At 45.5% G+C, this 18702-nt stretch overlaps 1 protein-coding gene across 2 annotated transcripts in view; it reads left to right on the top strand.

Annotated features, from left to right (window-relative positions):
* fars2 (phenylalanyl-tRNA synthetase 2, mitochondrial) overlaps positions 1-18702 on the top strand; it is a 138167-nt gene that overhangs the window by 21136 nt on the left and 98329 nt on the right. The window contains exons 1-2 of one of the 2 annotated variants that reach the window (XM_026180531.2): positions 9331-9470; positions 16652-16974. In XM_026180531.2, the coding sequence (XP_026036316.2) occupies positions 16670-16974 (305 nt within the window). In that variant the 5' untranslated portion in view covers positions 9331-9470; positions 16652-16669. Of the gene's footprint in view, positions 1-9330; positions 9471-16651; positions 16975-18702 lie in introns of those variants that run through there. The other variant, XM_026180529.2, reaches the window with a different exon arrangement.

The raw sequence follows: 18702 nt of genomic DNA, 5'->3' as shown, positions 1-18702 counted from the left end.
ATAAGTCTAAATTACAGAATAAAACATCTGACCTGGCGTGACATCGAAAGTCTACTTCTGAGATTAAAAAGTTAAACTGTTGAAACAAAATTACTAAACGAAAAGTCACGTAAGAAAAAATCTGACATTGTGAGATCATCATCATCATCATCATCATCATCAGTTTAAGTAAATAAGTCAACACTCCAACATAAAACTCATTGGAGAGAAAGCCAGCATCAAATCTTATTATGAAATATCTTAACTGCGACATAAACCACGTTCTGGTGACTAAAGAAAACTCTTAATTTTGAAATAAAAAGCTGACATTACATAAGAAAAGATGAAAAAAATCATACTCTTGAAATTCTAATTGTCTCCCTTTTGATACAAAGTCAGAACATCAAAGTCATTTTTCACTGAAGAGCAAGTAACAAGATAAAAAATTGTAAAAAATTAGACAAAGTTAAAATGTAATAAAAATTCAAAAGTGCAAGATAACAGTGAAACTTCTGACTCTTAATTTGTCTTTTTTAATTAGTCATAAATCTTTGTTTTTCTTTTTTATGGAGGCAGCGTGACTCGATGTTCAGGTGCGTCAGGTTGAAACTGTTATTGTTAAAGTTTCTTCTACACTGAACTGAAACATTAGAGCTTCATTTATTTAAAACCTTTCAAAGCCCATTTTTTAAAGGCACGCTCCCGTTTGTGTAACTAATTTTAAATCCCCACATGAGCTAGTGCAATATAGTTTTTACACATGAAACCAGAGCTTACATGCATTCAGATCTGATCAGCTGTTCACAGCACTTTCTATGGTGGAAAAACGTCAGTACGAACAATCGCATTTCCACTATTACCTGTGAAAACCGGAAGTGATGTCATTCTTCATGGGAAGTGTAGTTCTTTTTCCCTGCAGAGCCTTTCAAATGTTTGCTGGTGTGTTTGACTTTGTTGGAAATACTTTATTTTGACACTGTTTTATTTTGCAAATTGTGCAGAATAATATTTTTGTTTTTCCTGCAGTTTATAAATTTCTCAAAAATGAAACTATGACGACACTCGAAATAAACCTCCTGTGGTTGGACTTTCGAACTTCTTTGCATTGACAGTTTTGAGGGACGCACCTCAGTAGGGATGTTCCTGTGGTTACTCTGGACTTAATGCATACATATTATGAAAATGTGAATTTAACGGTTGTGTTGATGTACAGCAAGTTGAAATGCTCAAAAACGTCACTGCAGCAGGTAAAAATATGAAGATAAACTCTGGTGGACTTGGGTCTGTGATGGTCTTTAAAGGGTTAATGAGTTATCAGTGAGAGTGAAAACCAGACGTGTGGTTTGTGCTCATGTGTCCTACAGTGATCAGCCCCCCCGGAGAGCAGCCCCCCTCCCTCGTTACTGCCTTCCTGATCTGTCTTTGTTGAACTACAGTCTTACGTTTGACCTGATAGATCACAGAACGGATCACACGCTCTACTTCCTCCTGAGATTCGGTCACATTTGTCGAGGCAGAGCACGCCTGCACGTGGAGGATTGTGCTGTCAGTCAGGTCGACCTGCACGTCACCTGATCAGCCTTTCATCCTCGCTCTGCCGCCAATTACCTCTCAACACGGCTCGCACCTGCCAGCCGCCGACTTCGCACGCTTCCTCCGCCGCTTCCTCCGCCGCTCTGGTTTCTACAGACGTGGCAGTTTCCAGTGAAGAACAGCCGCTGTGCATAAAGAAGATCCCAACTCGGTTTTAAAGGATCACGCCATAAGCTGGCTCTCCAGAACCAGAGAGTCAGAGTTTATCTGCAGACAGGTGGATAAAAAACAAGCTTTCGATTTCATTGGGCGCTCTGCGTTATCCTCTGTGATCTGAGCCGTTCTCAGGAACGTTCTGCTGTTCAGGAGGAACCGTGAGTCTTAAAGTCTGACTGTGGGTCTGAAGACGACATTCAAGGCAAGGAATAAGGGTCAAAAACTGCACTTCCTCTAATGTCCACTAGAGGCTCCAGCAGTGACTCGGTCCCTAAACACATTCAGAGTGTGGCTCACAGCAGTCACCTGCAGCTGCTTTATTCTAAGGTAAAACCCAACAATGCAGTCAGGGCAGCCTCTGCAAACGCTGAGGAGGAAGACGTCTGCTTTAACTGGAAGAAACCTGCAACAGAACCAGGCTCAGCGAGCGGCTTCCACCACTGACTCCATGGAAATAATGGACATAGTTAAGCCAGTGTGGGTGCCTTAAGTCTGCACTTTTTTAGTGGCCAGCAGGGGGCGACTCCTCTGGTTGTGAAAGGAGGACCAGAAGGAAATGATCCCACTGCTAAATCATGAAACACTTTCCTGGGTGGATCATAGTCAGCTCCAACACGGAGAGCAGCTTTATGAGTCAGCTAATGCTAATAATGCAGCTTTGGTGCATGAAAGACAGAGGACCAAAGATCACTAATCAGCAATATCAACAGTAAACTACAAATCAAAGTAGGCACGTGAAGTTGGTGCCTACAGGAATAAATCCAGAAGGAAAACAAAAGGAAATAAAATGCAACATTTCCATGTAAAAAAATAAAAAAATAAGAAATAGGATGCAAAAAAGGTGAAAATTAAATTTAAAAAAAGGTAAACATTTAAGTAAAAAGTTTAGAAATTGAGTATAAAATTGGAAAAATGTAAATAAAAAAAGAGGAAAATAAAATTTAGAAATTGAAATTAAACTTAAAAAAATAGAAATGTAATAAATCCTGTAATAATCCTTCTCCACACTCTCCTGTCATCCGGTTTTAAATAACAGCAAAGAAGGCCAAACTTTTTTTATTTAAAGGGTCTGGGTGACAACAGGAATCATAATTATTCTAATCATATATTCTGTTAACTACAGCCTTTTTAGGAAGTCACTCTTTCATTTCTGTATGTTATTTATTGTTGCCGTTTCGTTCATTCTGACTTCCAACAAGCTTTGAGTGACTGAGTTTATCTGCCAACATTAAATGTGAGCAAATCAGACCTTCATCTGCGACGTGTTTCTGTTTTATAAGAATAAATGAAACATTACCGTCTCTGTCGGGGATCTGCAGCCTCCAAATGAACCGTCTTCCATTTGTCTCGTTCAGAATTTCACGGCTCGTTTTGCATTTTATTTTCATACAAACACTTTGTCTATTTACAGCCGCAGCGTGTTTTCATAAAGCTGCTGAAATGTGTCAGCGTCGTGCCAATACTGTGTAATTATCAGCGAGCAGATTCCTGCCTGCCGTCACACCCAGAGGACGCCGCCGTGTGTGGGTGACAGCTAAACGTCTGCCTCCATCAAATCCCCAAACACGGCAGATATGAATTGCAAAGCGCCGAAATTGGCTAAAAACCCCTCCCTGTGTGTGTGTGTGTGTGTGTGTGTGTGTGTGTGTCTGTGTGTGTGTGTGTGTGTGTGTGTTTGCAGCATAGTTTCAATTTCCAATTTGCAATCTTTCCAGTGTCTCCTCAGCATATGTTTACTGTATCGCAGCCAGGATTCTCACGCCTACACACTTCCTGTCTCTCTCTCTCACACACACACACACACACACACACACACACACACACACACACACACACACACACACACACACACACACACACACACACTCACAGGTGGTCGGTGTTTCAGGTCGTCCTGCAGTCAGAGGTGAAGCTCCATCCAAAGTTATTTTTACCAGTGAATGTGAGAACCTGAGCGATCAGAGCGACTTTAAAGCGAGCTGCTGTCGGCGCTGAATTATTGAACGTTCTGAGGCAGAAAGCGTCAATATTACAAACACCTTTCATCTCAATTACATTTAAGCCGTACAGGTTTCTCCGCTCGCGCGGGCGGCACAGAGAGATGAGATGTTTTGTCTTGGACTCGGCTCGCCCAGGGATCCAAAGCCACGCCACGTGATTGGGTCACAAAATAATCATCATTCTGATTTTGTCTTGATTGAAATCTCTATAATTTAACATCATGTTTGACGTGAAGTGAGAATTCAGCGGTCCAGAGTTCCCAGTCTGAGGGTTCAGCAGGGGCGCCCCCTCATGTTGGTCTGTTAGCTCAGAACATTGGAACCGCCCAGTCGGTCCATGATGGCGGCAGGGAGCGCAGATGGAGACGCTGTAGCCCGTACCGCCACTGTTGTGTGTCTGATGGCTAAACGAGCCACGCCCACAGCACCGAACATGGCGCCTCTTTAAGTTGCATTTCTACGATAACCTACACATTTGAAAAGGCACCGCTTTTACTTTGAAGGCAAAGAGCACCCCCTAGCAACCAATAGAGGGTTTTGATGGTTGCAGGTAGCGGTTGCGGAACAGCTGTGTTTCCCTAGTAACCAGTGGTTACCAGGTAGATCTTGAATGGGCCTTTAGCTATCAGTTTGACACTGATTGCCAGCAACCTCCAGTAACCAGTCAAAACCAGTAAGGGAACAATACTGGCTGTTGACCAGTCTCCAGGTCTGAGGCCTAAAGCACGCCAGGACAGTAAATCATGTTCCTCCACGTGTGGCGACGCTGCAGTGCATCGTGGGTGATAATTTTTTACTTTGCATACTCCTGACAGTAATGCCTCATCTTTGTGTTTGTTGCATTCATGAACTTTAAGAAGTAGGATAATAAAAAGAGTTTGTTTACATTTAACCACTGCGCATGCTGCAACAGCTGCAACAGCTGCAACAGCCGCGGTTCTTTACATATGTTCTTTAAAAATGTGCCACCCAAGCACTAAATTAAGAAAAGAAACCTAGCTGAACCTCGGGGGCTAGCGTGGATGAATCCCCATGTGAGAGATTTGTTTGATGAGCTCCATCTGCTCTCAGACTTCAGTCAAATTAAACTCAACCTGCATTATTTTTGTCTTTATTTTGCTAAAAGTTTAGTTTCTTGCTAAAGTTCGTGCAGCTGGGCGTACCTGCAGCAGCACAGGTCGGACTCGGTGTCCTGCAGGGCTCTGCAGCTACACGCTGATAAACACATCCGGCTGACGGCGCGACGCCGGTCACCCGATGGGCTTCATCCGTGCTCACGGTGGTGTTTGTGGCGTCCTCTGGACTGTGGTGGCCTGTGAGCTGGATAGACTCTGTCGCTGTCATAAGCTTCAGGTCTTCTGACTCCGTGCAGATATTTCCGGCCCTGGCAGTGAAGGTCGTCGGCCTGCTGTACGGGAACTTCAGTTATCTTTGTGTTTTGCCGGCTCCACATGTTCCAGCTGCTGTTTGCTGAATCTGACAGATCGGGGGAGAAAAACCGAGCTTTGAGCTGCCACAACAGAGAATGATTGATTCGGATCGGCCCTCGCTGTCCCTCAGGACGGCGACGGCTCTGACCGATCGATGCACTGACCGACTGACCGGCCTCTTACATTCATAAAGAAGCTCCGAGCTGCCGCTGCCGGACTGGATTTCCATGAAGACAAAGAGTTTGCCGACGGCACAGAGCCTCCATGTAATATTAATGAACGATGAGAAGGAAAAAAGGAGTATTACAATGAAAACAAATAAATCAGGGAGGATAAATAATGCTCATCTACGAGCTCCGCTGCTGTTTCATTCACAAACTCCCTCACGTGAAGCCGGCACTGCTCAGGTGTTTCAGGTGTTTCCTGCAGTGCCGCAGTGACCCGGAGGCTCCTGGAAGGGGTTTTTAAAGCCATGATTAAAGCTGACGCAGGTTTAACTGGACGTCTGTTCTTCAAAGCTGGTTTCAGTCATGTGACTGGTTCAGGTGGGAAACAGGAAGCTGGAGGAGACTTTTTCTCCTTTTTCTTCCATCATACTCAGTGTGGTGAAGGCAGCTTCTCCCGAGCATCTCCCCTCGTTTAACTGGACTCAGAATAAAAGTAAAGTTTCTGTCGCTGCAGAGAAGAGAGTGTCTGTGTGAGCAGAGACGACAGCAGACTGCAGGAGAGGAAGAACAAACAGGATGATGGACGCTGAGCTGCAGTACTGTGCAGTAGTGACAGTCTCACAGTGCAAACCTCTGGTTACGCTGAGAAGAAGAACTGCAGAGTGACAAACGGCTCCTGATATGAAGCGTATCACATCATCTGTAACATGGTGATGGCAGCGTTATGGGCGTGATCCGATGTGTTGGCGTTTTTCCTACACCATCATTGTAGTGTTGTCCAGGGTCAGTGCTGCAACTGACCAATCACATTGTCTGGATATTCAGTTAGCATTAGCCAATGAGTTAGCTAATGCTTTTAAAAACTATCAGTACCAAACCAACACAAGTAACCTAAATTTGACTAACAGCAAACCAGACGTCATCGTGTATTTATTGTATGTTTATTTATTTTTATAGATTAATAAAGGAAAGACTGGAATGCTTCCCGTTTGTTCCAGAGTTTTAATCGTGTCCAAATTCATGGGCTGCATCCTCCTGAGGACCCGGCCTTCGCGGTCTACGTGGGCGGGTCCTCAGAAGGTCGGGTCGGCCGGAAGTAAACAGCGGTGAAATGTGACGGTCTATCTTTCTGATTAGCGTCACCGCTGTCTCGGTGGAGTTTAATCAACTCGGCCGTCTGCTCCTTGCTGACGTCACAGTGGCTATAGGCTGTGTTTTAAATACAACCGTGATGCTAAATCTATGATAAGAACTCTACCGCAGCCTCATACGTGGGACCTTCAAAAAGCTACGATGGTGTTGAAATCAAGCTGAAAGCTTTTAAGGAGAGCGTTTGCTAATATTTGCACGGTGGCTACGTCCTTGTTTCCACACTCTGCAGCGTGAGCAGCGGTTTGTTGTTTATTTCAGTTTAAAACAAAGCAGTTTGGAGGCACATTTTACTTCCCAGACCATCAGTTTTATTTTGTTTTTCTTGTTAGCCTCTCCTGACAGCTCACTTCTGCTCTAGCGTCTATAAATCAAGCGAACCTTTAGCCTTTGTGAGCACTGTGTGTGGGGTGCTGCTTCAACAGATGCAACAAAGATGGAGGAGGAGGAGGACGAGGTGACAGTGTAGGGGGGTTAAAGAGAAGCTTGGGGAGGAGGAGGAGGAGTGAAGATGGATGCGGGGTCGTTCCGGGACGTGCTGTTTTAAATAAACGTTGCTGTATCGACTACAGCGCCTGTAAATCCTGCTGCAGCCCGGCCGCCCCACAGGCACACTTATCATGACACACACACACACACACATACACACACACACACACACACACACACACACACACACACACACACACACACACACACACTCTGATGCATAGATGCTGCAGTCGCGCTGCTTTATGGCTGCATATATACAGCGTGTCAGGCAGATAACTGTCCTCCTTCACACCGCAGGTCATGAAATAACCGACGTTCCTCAGCAGCAGCAGAACCACGCGCACATGAAAAACTTTATCAATCAGTCAAACTTTATTAGTATAACACATTCGTACAGGTCAGCATGACTCAGAGCGCCTCGCGGGGGATTTATTAAGCCGATACGAGGACAGATCAAATGTAAACACAACAGTGTGAAGCTGGAAGTCAGAGTGAAACGAAGGAAGGTGGATTAAACTCGACAGGATGCTACAAATCTGAAATGATTCACGAGCGTTTTCTCAACCATCCATCAGAGTTTGGGCAGGCTCGTTTCCCTCGGGCAGATCCAGGTTTCACTGGGTTTCTGTGATAATTAACTTGAGAAGATTTTAAACTTGCTACAGATACATGATCCATAAAGCTTACAACCTATTATTGCTAAAGAACACACACACATTGTGTTCAGGAAGCACGAACCTGAGCAGTGAGTCGCGCCACACTGTCCTGAAGTCTCGCTCTATCGTATGAACTGTATGTCAGAGCTGCATTAATTATTCATGCCATTCAGTGAGGAGCTGGAAACGCTCCTCAGGGATTTGGGTCCATGTTGGCACAACAGCCTCACAGAGCTGATGCACATTTGTTTGCTGCATTTGTGATATGAATCCTGCTGCACCACAGCCCAAAGGTTCCTGAGGTCTGGTGAATTTGGAGGCCATTTGAGTGCCGTGAGCTCATCATCATGTTTTAAAACCAGGTTTACTATCTGAATGTCGCAGCAAAAACTCATCAAGCCGGGCGGCGTTTGGTGAGCTGTGTGAATTGTAACCTCAGTTCCCTGTTTTTAGCAGAAAGGCGTTGAACGATCCTCTGTAAACCCTAGAGACGGTTGTGTCCGTAAATCCCTGCAGTACTCTGTCGAGCTCATCTGGGATCAACAACCATACAACGTTCAAAGTAACTGAAATCCCATTTCTTTCCATTCTGATGTTTAAACTTTAGCAACTCCTGAGTTGGTGCCATGTGATTAGCTGATTAGATATTTGTGTTAGCAAGCAGCTGAACACCTGATACCTGCTGAAGTGGTGAGTGTGGTGTATACCTCAGTGTTAGTGCAGTAATAGCAAAGCTGACTTGGATGTAAAGTTCCATCAGTGTCAGATAGATGCTGCATAGCTAATTTACAGCTAGCTGGCTAACTGCCACCATGTTGGCTGTTACTTTGGAAAGCAAGTGTTACTTACACATCTTTGCTTTCTGCCACTGATGTCTAAAATCTTGTGTAGTTTAGTTGAAATATGTGTCATGGATCAGTTTAGCTGCTTAAAGTAGCTAGCCAATTGTATCCGAGTTTGCCGGCTAGCTTTAACTTAGCTGCGGTGCCTGATGTTAGCTAACCTGATGTTAGCTAACATCAGGCGCAATAAAGACGGCCTTTTGTCCTCTTGTGTGTCATTTCGTGACATTTGTGATTAGTCAACTCTATTTCTAAGCTAATACTAGCTAGTGTTGCTAACTGTTGGAGCTAAAAAGGGAAATAGAGGTGTTCTGAGTGGGTACGAGTATCTAACCCTTCACTCAAATTTATTGTGCATCGTACAGAAAAGACTCCACAGGCTGTTGGAGGCAGCAGAGAGATTCGGGGAAGATCTTATTGCATTAAAATAGTTAGTAATACATGAAGAAAATGTTAAAGTGCACGTTTATCATGGCAGTAGACTAGCCTAGAAGGTTTAGTCTCTACAAAGTAAGATAAAAATGATATACTTAGTCCATTATTGGGTGCATAATTTACTGTAGACATAAAAAAAAAATCATGTAGTCATGCATCACAGGGTAACATCTTTAAAAATCTGTCATTATAAGGATAGAAGTGAGTTTAATGCTCCTCTACGGCTCATAAAAGATGTTAATCGATGTGTATTTTTACTGCGTTAAACCATCACCACTCTGCATTTCATTCAGGGAGAATAACGGCGAGAGGGGGGCGTCCCAGGTTGTGTAACTGTCTGTGCTGACGAGTGAGTTGTGTGTGTCGTGAACAGGAAGACAGACGTGAGCCGCAGGAAGTGGTCACAGTGCCAGAGAGGGACTCCCTCTGATGGGAGGGGGCGAGTGACACTGATGCTCCTGCAGAGGCGGCGAGAGAGAAGCCACCTGCTCATTCACACGCCGTCGGGTTTCCATCACTTCAGAGGACATCACATGACTTCTGTTCATTTCCTGCAGAGGAAACAAAACAGGTCAATAATTGGGAAAGACGCCATCATTGCCCCGGAGCCCTCCCGCCTACGGCTACCACCATCAGGCCGTCACTGTGAAGTTTAACCTTTAAAAATAACCTTCGTCCTCTCATTAACGTTGACACACACAGTACGGACGCACACACAGACTCGTACAGAAACAAATAGATAAATGAATTCGGGGACGTGCCAGACGTCAAAAGGTCCCTGAGTGTAAGCACCTGTTTACATGCAAGCTGTCCTCAGACGTGTACAACATATACTTATAGTTTTATTTAGATACAGCCGGACCTGAATCAAACCGTCTTCAGTTGGCTAATTTACATTTTTAGTGTTGGTAATGTCACTGTGTTGGTTTGTGTTTGATACAAAAATATTCCACTCCTCTGACTTTGACTGCTGTCTCTTTCTCCATCTTTGGTTTCTGCACAGGAATAATAAAAACTAAAGTGATCACTCAGGCTCCTGTATATGCAGCAGGGTTTGGATTAAACAGGATTCAAATGAACGCTTGGCCAGCTGGTTGCATTAGCAGTTAGCATTAGCCTGTGAATGGGAACGGCAGTGATGCTGCTGTAGATTAACCTCTACAGCTACGTTCCTATGCTCACCTCCAGCTCTGTGTAGTGACCATAACAATGAGATCAAACCAAATCAGACCAAAGTAGCAGAAATTAGTTTCCTCTGAAGGGAGTCTGGGCTCCGCCTTGGACTGGATGAGGAGCTCCATCTTTTCAGAAGAGCTCAAAATAGAGCCACTACTCCTCCACATCAAAAGGAGGCAGTTAGATGGTTTGGGTATTTGATTAGAAGGCCTCCTAGGTGAGGCATGTCCTACCAGGAGGAGGCCCTGCAGCATCAGGGCCTCCTTCTTCTGGAGGAGGCGGCTGCAGCAGAAAATGGATGGATGCTATTCGCCTGTAACTTTCCTAAACAGCCTTTCATTCTCCTCAGTGTTGAACTTCATTGCCTCGCTCTTTCAGGATATTCTCAAATGGTGATTTGATTGGCTGCTGATCACTCTGCCGTCTGCAGAAGTTGAATTTCTCTCACCTTTAAGCGCAGCCTCGGTTTAGCTGAGGTCCCAGAGCGTCCTGCCTCGGATGGACGTTTGCTGGATGAATTTATGTCAGGTACAGTACGTCTCTGTGCCTGCAGGCCTCTCCCTGCTCCTCTCTCCCTCTGCAGTGTGTAATTTACCGCCTCTCTCCATCACGGCGTCACTTTTTACAGGCTGAATGAATCCCTCTGCGCTAAATCCGCTGCTGGAGAACGCCTCTGTGTGCATTTGTGTGTCGCTTTACGTCTTCGTGTCACTCGCACGGCGCTGAACTTCACGTCTGACTGACGTCCGTTTCATCACGTGCGCCTGCGCGTGCGTGTTCACGTGACACTGTAACCTCGGCGCCCGTCGGGTTTGTCTGAGGCGCCGTGTTTCCCGCTGTCTTCGTTTTTTGTCACATCCAGACTTCTTTTCTCCGTCTTTCTGACGCGCGTTGGACTTTTTTCCCTTTCTTGTCGTGTTTGGACGGAGCGCCGCAGCGCGTCCTTGGCGCCGTCTCTCTTGCCACCTTTCTTCAGCTGGCAGCTTCAGAAGTCACATCACAGCTTCACCGTTGGCTGCAGCCCGATGCTGGTTAGTCAGAACAACTTACTGGCAGCCAAACAAGGGAATTTCTCAGCAACTTTCACACATGATGAATCATGTTTCACTTCCTCCATCGCCACACATTTTATCTGCAACAGTAATTTGTCACATTTCTCTTGTTGGATACTTTATTTGTTCATTTAATAAAGAAACAGCGGAGTGTGGAAACGGTTTTTACCCACCGCCGCACACAGATTGGACGCTCGCCTTTGACTCAGCCACTCATGTGCTCATCTTTAAAAGACTAATCTTGGTCTGAACCTTAAGCCTTGCTCAGAAAAAGACGTGTGGGAAGTTATTTTTGTTGTTTCAGTACGTGTTCCTTCTTCTGAAGCCTGTGCTGAATTTGGAAAAAGGGTGTTTGAATACACGCCTCCCTCTGCTGGGACTCGGCTAAAGAGTTTGTCCAAGTCTCTTGATCGCACGTGGACATCGCAGGCCTCTGCATGTGAAAGTAATGAAAGCTTGAGTACGTCAGGAAATCAGAGATTGTTTGTGACAAGCACATTTGTGAATCGGGCGTCTCAGCAGGTCCACCAAACCTCCGCCTGACCCTCATCAATCTGCTCCTCCTGTGGGTGGAGGGTCGTTTCGACTGATCCCGATTTTGGCTCGATGAGTGACAGGACGTTAGTGGGTGGATGGATCCTTCAGGCACACTCTCGACCGTTTTAGTTTGCGACAGCAACCCTCACTCTAAAGCCAGTCCTCCACCTGCTGCACCTCACAGAGGACCTCCATGTCAAAGGGAGGACTGCAGATACCCACTGCAGTCTGAGACGGAGGACTTGGAGTCTGTCCCAGTGTGCACTGAGAGTCTGGAGGTTTAGAAAAAGTCAAAGAGGGGAAAATCTGCAGCTCTGGAGGAATAAACTCAGCAGCTTTGTGATCTCTGTGCTCTTCGCATGAGACAAAAAGGACGACGACTCACAGCGTCGTGGGAAACATCTGGGTTTAAACAGAAGTCTTATTGGTAAACACCTCCGAGCTGGAGGGAATCATCGTTTCCCTGAAATCATCTGCTCGGGGGAACGAGTTCCTGGCACTCTCTCCATCCTGTTTTCCCAAATTAAATGTTCCAGAAGGTCAACAGCCGTGTCAGAGTCTTCTCAGACACACCGACTCCAGCTGTTAAACATCCTAATCTGTGTGTGTGTTTGGACACGGCTCGGGGTGAACGAACATGGAGCTGCGAGCAGAGCGGCGTGGTTACCCGTACACAGGCGCTCTGCCACAGGACTCATTAAAATTTGATCTGATCTAATGTTTTGCTTTGCTCGACTTCTCGACTCTGTTTAAAAAAAATCCTTTCCTTCTTTAGAGTCTCTCTCTTCCTCTCTCTGCTCTTGGGTATATTCATTTGGTCACTATGATGAGTGACCTTTGACCTCACTCAAAGGTCACTCAGGTGTGTAACCTGAAATAGAAACTAAGAGCAGCTTTTTGTTTTGAAAAGGCTGAAGATTGAAGTGATATTAAAACATAAAGGAAATGAAGAAACACGAACGTTACAGTCTGATGTTTGGTTGACCCATCCACCAACCCCACCTCCTCCTCCACCTACAGGGAGCTCTTTGAGGTTTTGCTCAGACCTTTGAACTCTTCCAAACTTCAGACCGTCACAGCCAGATTAAAAAAGCTGAAACAACAGCCTCACAAAGCTCATGGGCCCAACAGGAAGTGTGTCCATCGTTGTTTTCATCGATTGGTTCTGATCTTCTGACAATCTTCTCGTTGGGGATGATTCTTCATTTTCACACTTGCTGATGCTGTTACACTAATATGATTATGATGGATTTCTTTTTGCCACAGTCAAAAATCGGAGGCACTATCAAAGCGTTGTGTAATGTTGTTTATAACTCCAGAAATATTCTAAAATCACAATAATTTATTTCCTTCTCTGGAAGCTGCAAACTTTCGTTCAGCCGGCGGTCCGTAAAGCGCCTCGTGTTTCCATCCGTCCGTGGTAACTGCAGCTTAATGCCAGCTCTGCAGTTTATTACATAAACCATGTGTATTTACTCTACATGTGTGTCCGTGTGTGTGGGCGCTCATATGTGCATGTGTGGCGGCGGCGTTTGGCGCCATGGGAACAGGCATATGGTGCTGATCGCATGCTAGGAAGGTCAGCTCCGACGAGAGGAAAAAGGAAGAGACAGAAGCTGAGACGGAGGCAAGTTTTGGACGCATTTTCAGAGTGACGCTCGAGAGAAGAAAGATGGAGGTGTTGTGTCTTAAAAATCATTAGACTGAACCCCCACAGAGGGACAGCGGCAGGTACGCCCACTGCAGGGCGACTGGATAGGTCACATGACCTTTAGTCAGAAGGATGACAGACGCCTTCACGTTTCTCTCAGGTCCACAGAGAGATTGAAGATTTTACTCATTTTACTCCAGCGTGTGGCATTGATCAATAAATCAGTAAAAAGCTGTTTCAAAGCTTTGGTATAATATAAGAAAGTATCTTTATGAAGCTCAGCAAACCTAATAGAACAAAAGACAATGATAAAATCAGTGTAACAAAAACCAATCAGTGCAAATATCAGGATGTTATTAAAGTGACTTTTTATGTATTTATTTGATCGAATGGCCGACCTGGACTTCATGACATGTTGCATTTCAGTGATCGGGAAAGTATCACTGACTAAACCTGGGTCGAGTCAGAGCTAGGCTGAAGCTGGAAGATGCTTCCTTTCAAATCAAGTGTCTAACACTTCCTTTGTTATAACATTTCTTTTAGTGTTTGCCAAACAGGTCAAAATGACCTATGAGGAAATGGATCTGAACCTGATGCTGACCCCAAACAGGTCACAGAGTAGGAGGAGCTTAAAAAGATATCAGAAGTTATTGGGAATGGGAAGAGTTCAGTACATTTAAGTCATTGGTGTTTGTGAACATAAGCAGTTAAAACATGGACGTAGTTTCCAGGTTTGAAGGCGATACCTGTGGTCAGGCTTCAGAAAGGAGGATTATCCAGGGTAGGCTCGTTGGTTAATGACTTTAAATTGACACGTCGTTAGCCAATGAGTGTTTGGTGTCACCGTTAAATTCCCCTCCAATTTCAAAACACTGATATGGGGAAAACACTCACCTCGAGACTTGAGAACAGGATGCAGTAACCCAGAGGGTGGCGTCCTCTACGTCCATCGCTGATGCTGAACAAGAAGCTTTTTAGTTTCTGGTCTTGCAAAGATTGTTGCTGGCCTGGACTGTGGAGGTGAACCTGCTCAGCAGCTACCTCCTTCAACAGCTTAGTCTAACTGTGTGGTTTAAGATGAGGTAAGATGCCCTTATTCGTCACAGAGTTGTTCACATTGTCACAGCAGCAGAGTGGACAGGGCAGTATATATTTATGCTGTTAGTGCAATAACTAAGTGTTGTCATCAGTAAAGCTCACACAGACATCCAGAAAGTAATTTATGAATTACAGATTCCACGTTATTAAAACATGTAATAGAAACATAAGAGGACCCGAAACGCTGCCCTGAGGGACTCCACATGTCAGATGTTAACTTCTTGATCATTTATCCTTGAAGCCTTGACCGTCTGAGGACAAATATGAGGCAAACCATTTCAGGTTGGACCCACACTGACCTCCCATCATTAAACTGATGCTTGTTTTCCTCTCTTTGCCCCTCAGGCTTAATGTTTCAGTTCACAGAAGTGTATTAATATCTATGACGCTGACAGTAAAGCCCACAAACACATTAAAGCTCCACAGAGAGGACGTCTGTTCTGGTCTTTGCATAACCTTTCCTTTAGCGCCAGTTTTCAAACAAATTATGAACAGTGTGTACAAGACAAATCATGGTCGAGCTGCCGTGACCTTTACCGAATATATTAATGCTCCTCTGAGGAAGAATTTGTTGATTTGTCAGCTTTTATTCTATCTTTGTTTGGTACTGTCTGGCGTGATGAATGGTGAAGCCTGTGGGCGATTCAGGCTGTGTCACCTCAGAGTAATACCTCTCGACTCCATCATCCTGTTAAAGTCAGAATAACCTTGAGATGTGTTTTCTGGAAGAAACAGGTGTGTGTGTGTGTGTGTGTGTGTGTGTGTGTGTGTGTGTGTGTGTGTGTGTGTGTGTGTGTGTGTGTGTGTGTGTGTGTGTGTGTGACCTCCGTGCTGGCCTGTACGGTTCAGTATAATATGACACCAGCTGCAGAGGAAAGGTAAAAAGCTTCTTGGATTAAGGAACAATAATCCTTTCTGCTGCAATGCCACTGCAATGCAACACCCTTTGTCTTATTCAGGGATGCTCCTCAAGAGTGTGTGTGTGTGTGTGTGTGTGTGTGTGTGTGTGTGTGTGTACAAATATTTGAGGGGTGTGGGTAAAAGGGCGATGGTGTCGCCTCCTGTCAGAGGATAAATGATGGAAAGCAGTAAAAGGATGGCGCCTCGTTTTAACCTTTGCTGTTTTCGATGTTTGTCCATTAGTGCAATTATAAATGAAGCCGGCAGCCGCAGCGCTCACCTGATCTGACCTCCGCTGAGACGCTGCCGTTTTATTTTTACGCTTCTGATTCACGTCCTCCTCATTTCCCTCCCCACCCTTTTCACCGCAAATGATAAATTCGGAGACTGAAGCCTCTTTGATTGATCGGCGAACACCTGAACCCGGCAGCAAACAGCAGGCAGTCGCAGTCAGAGAGGAGCGGGTGAACACGGCGGAGCATTTATGAGCTGAAGAGACAGATATTTACCTCAGGAGTCGGCCGAGACCTAAGCAGACCTTAAGAGAAGCAAATATGAGTAATCAGATGGAGAAACATGTCATTCTGTCCCTGCTCATTCAGAAATTGAGCATCTTTAGGAGTTTTGCTGCCCTTTAGTGACCCAACACAGCCCCAGGAAAGCTGTTTTCAATACGCTGATGGCATATGATTACATATTATTATTATTATCAGTTTAACAGGAATAGGAAGGGAAGAGGCAGTCCTGTCAAAGTCCAGTACCTGCTGAGATTCACTCCGACTCTGACTGCAGATGGATCTGAAAAATCAACAGCTATGAGGTTATAGTTGTTATAGTTTCCCCGAGAGTCTGATCACCACAAACTGACTTGGCTCAAAGTCGGACTGCGACTGTTTGGAGACGGGCTGCCAGGTGAGAGGCAACCTGTGCAGTCATCGTGCAGTGTTGCACACTCGCAGCCTACTGCAGAGGAGACAGACAGGCCACGCCCATCGCCACAAACAGATTGTTGCAATGTGTAGATGATCTGTGTTTAGCAGCAGCTGTTTGGAGACTGGTTGCCTCCCACCAGGCGACCGGTGCAATCAAAAGTGCAACATCTTCCATCTCTAGGTGACCTTGTTGCCTGGCGCCATCTTTTGTTTCCTAGTTTATTTCCTCGTTGCTTTCCAGGCTGTCGAAACACAAACAGACCTTTAAACAAACGTCCTTCGCGTTTTTCAGGTGACGTTTTCATGGCGATAAAACTACAGCTGATGTTTGTGGCTTTTTTGATGTGTTTATAACATGAAACCAACATTTTCCACATATTTTATTGACCTTGTTTTGTCCTTGCAGCTTCGTGGATTTGTCATCATGATATTCGCCCCGTCAGCCCTCCCTTATCTTCAGCCTTGGCCCCGCCCTCTTCTTCGCCACCTCCTGTCAGAGTTCTGGCCTAATGGCTGCGCAGCGTCATGGAGACGGCTGAGCACGAAGGGCCACGCCCCTCAGTCTGTGATTGGTCAGGACTCGGCGCAGGTGTTAGGCCAGTCATACCCGCGTGATGACTTCACCAACGTCACTCCAAAGATCTTGGAAAAGGTGGGCCGCAACCTCCACAACCAATCCCATCATCCTCTCTGGCTGATCAAGGAGCGCATCAAAGCTCACTTCTACAGGTAGGCAGCGAGTGCGGTCGTCAGCCAGGTGTTGTGTTCAGTTTAAATGCTGACTAACTCTCTGCAGGCTCCGTGGGTCTCTGGGGACGGCCAAGTGTAAATTTGGCTGCAGTGAAATATCGTTAAAGCTGCTGCTGATTCTCGCCATCAGAAATCTATCACAGCGACGGCGAGCGCATTAATGCTGCATTCAGAAGTCATTAAGCAGTCACTGCGAGCGTGAGCTGACATTGGTTTATGGCTCTGCCTTTTAGCAGGTCGTGAACTTTAGTCTTTAGAAAAGCCTGCGTGCTCTGATAGCAGCAGATGACGAGGAGACCCCAGAGCTGCTGGGTGATCTCCACGCTGCTCCTCGCTGCTCCTCATTACTCCCACTTTCCCTCCTCCTTGTTCCCTCCCTGACTTACACCCTGCCTGCCCACCAGCCTTTGTTTGATCGATAAAACTTTAAAACATCTAAAAAGCATTTAGTTTTCGTTTATTTGTGACAAGGAAAGCATCAAATTTTTCATGGGCCACATTATTAGGTACACCTCTGGAGGTATTTTTAATCCACTGCAAACCCCTCTGTCACAAACTTTCCACTCACAAAGGGCCCACGGTTCCAGTTTTTTACTTTATAATTGAGGGTTGGGTGGAGTTAGGGAGGGCATGTTAGCAGGCAGCGAGGGAGAAGGAGGTGAGAGCAGAGACTCTGTTGTAGCTGCAGAGCAGGAGGAAGAGAGGAAACCTCAGAAGGTTCATGGGTGGAGTGAAGTGCAGAGGGTTGGTGTGACTGAGGAGGATGCTGGGAGCAGCTGAAGGAAGAAGAAGAAACAAGAACAATCTAACGGAGCAGACACGTCTTTGATACGGACGTTGGCGAAGCTCATATATGTGCGTGCAGATCATCTATGTGCGTGCAGATCATCTATGTGCGTGCAGATCATCTATGTGCGTGCAGATCATCTACAGTGGGGCAAAAAAGTATTTAGTCAGCCACCGATTGTGCAAGTTCCCCCACCTAAAATGATGACAGAGGTCAGTAATTTGCACCAGAGGTACACTTCAACTGTGAGAGACAGAATGTGAAAAAAAAAATCCATGAATCCACATGGTAGGATTTGTAAAGAATTTATTGGTAAATCAGGGTGGAAAATAAGTATTTGGTCAATAACAAAAATACAACTCAATACTTTGTAACATAACCTTTGTTGGCAATAACAGAGGTCAAACGTTTACTATAGGTCTTTACCAGGTTTGCACACACAGTAGCTGGTATTTTGGCCCATTCCTCCATGCAGATCTTCTCGAGAGCAGTGATGTTTTGGGGCTGTCGCCGAGCAACACGGACTTTCAACTCCCGCCACAGATTTTCTATGGGGTTGAGGTCTGGAGACTGGCTAGGCCACTCCAGGACTTTCAAATGCTTCTTACGGAGCCACTCCTTTGTTGCCCGGGCGGTGTGTTTTGGATCATTGTCATGTTGGAAGACCCAGCCTCGTTTCATCTTCAAAGTTCTCACTGATGGAAGGAGGTTTTGGCTCAAAATCTCACCATACATGGGCCCATTCATTCTGTCCTTAACACGGATCAGTTGTCCTGTCCCCTTGGCAGAAAAACAGCCCCATAGCATGATGTTTCCACCCCCATGCTTCACAGTAGGTATGGTGTTCTTGGGATGCAACTCAGTATTCTTCTTCCTCCAAACACGACGAGTTGAGTTTATACCAAAAAGTTCTACTTTGG

This window comes from Astatotilapia calliptera, chromosome 9, assembly GCF_964374335.1.
Source record: "Astatotilapia calliptera chromosome 9, fAstCal68.1, whole genome shotgun sequence".
Taxonomy (NCBI): Eukaryota; Metazoa; Chordata; class Actinopteri; order Cichliformes; family Cichlidae; genus Astatotilapia; species Astatotilapia calliptera.
The sequence above is the reverse complement of the archived record's forward strand: the minus strand, read 5'-3'. Positions and strand labels throughout refer to the sequence as shown.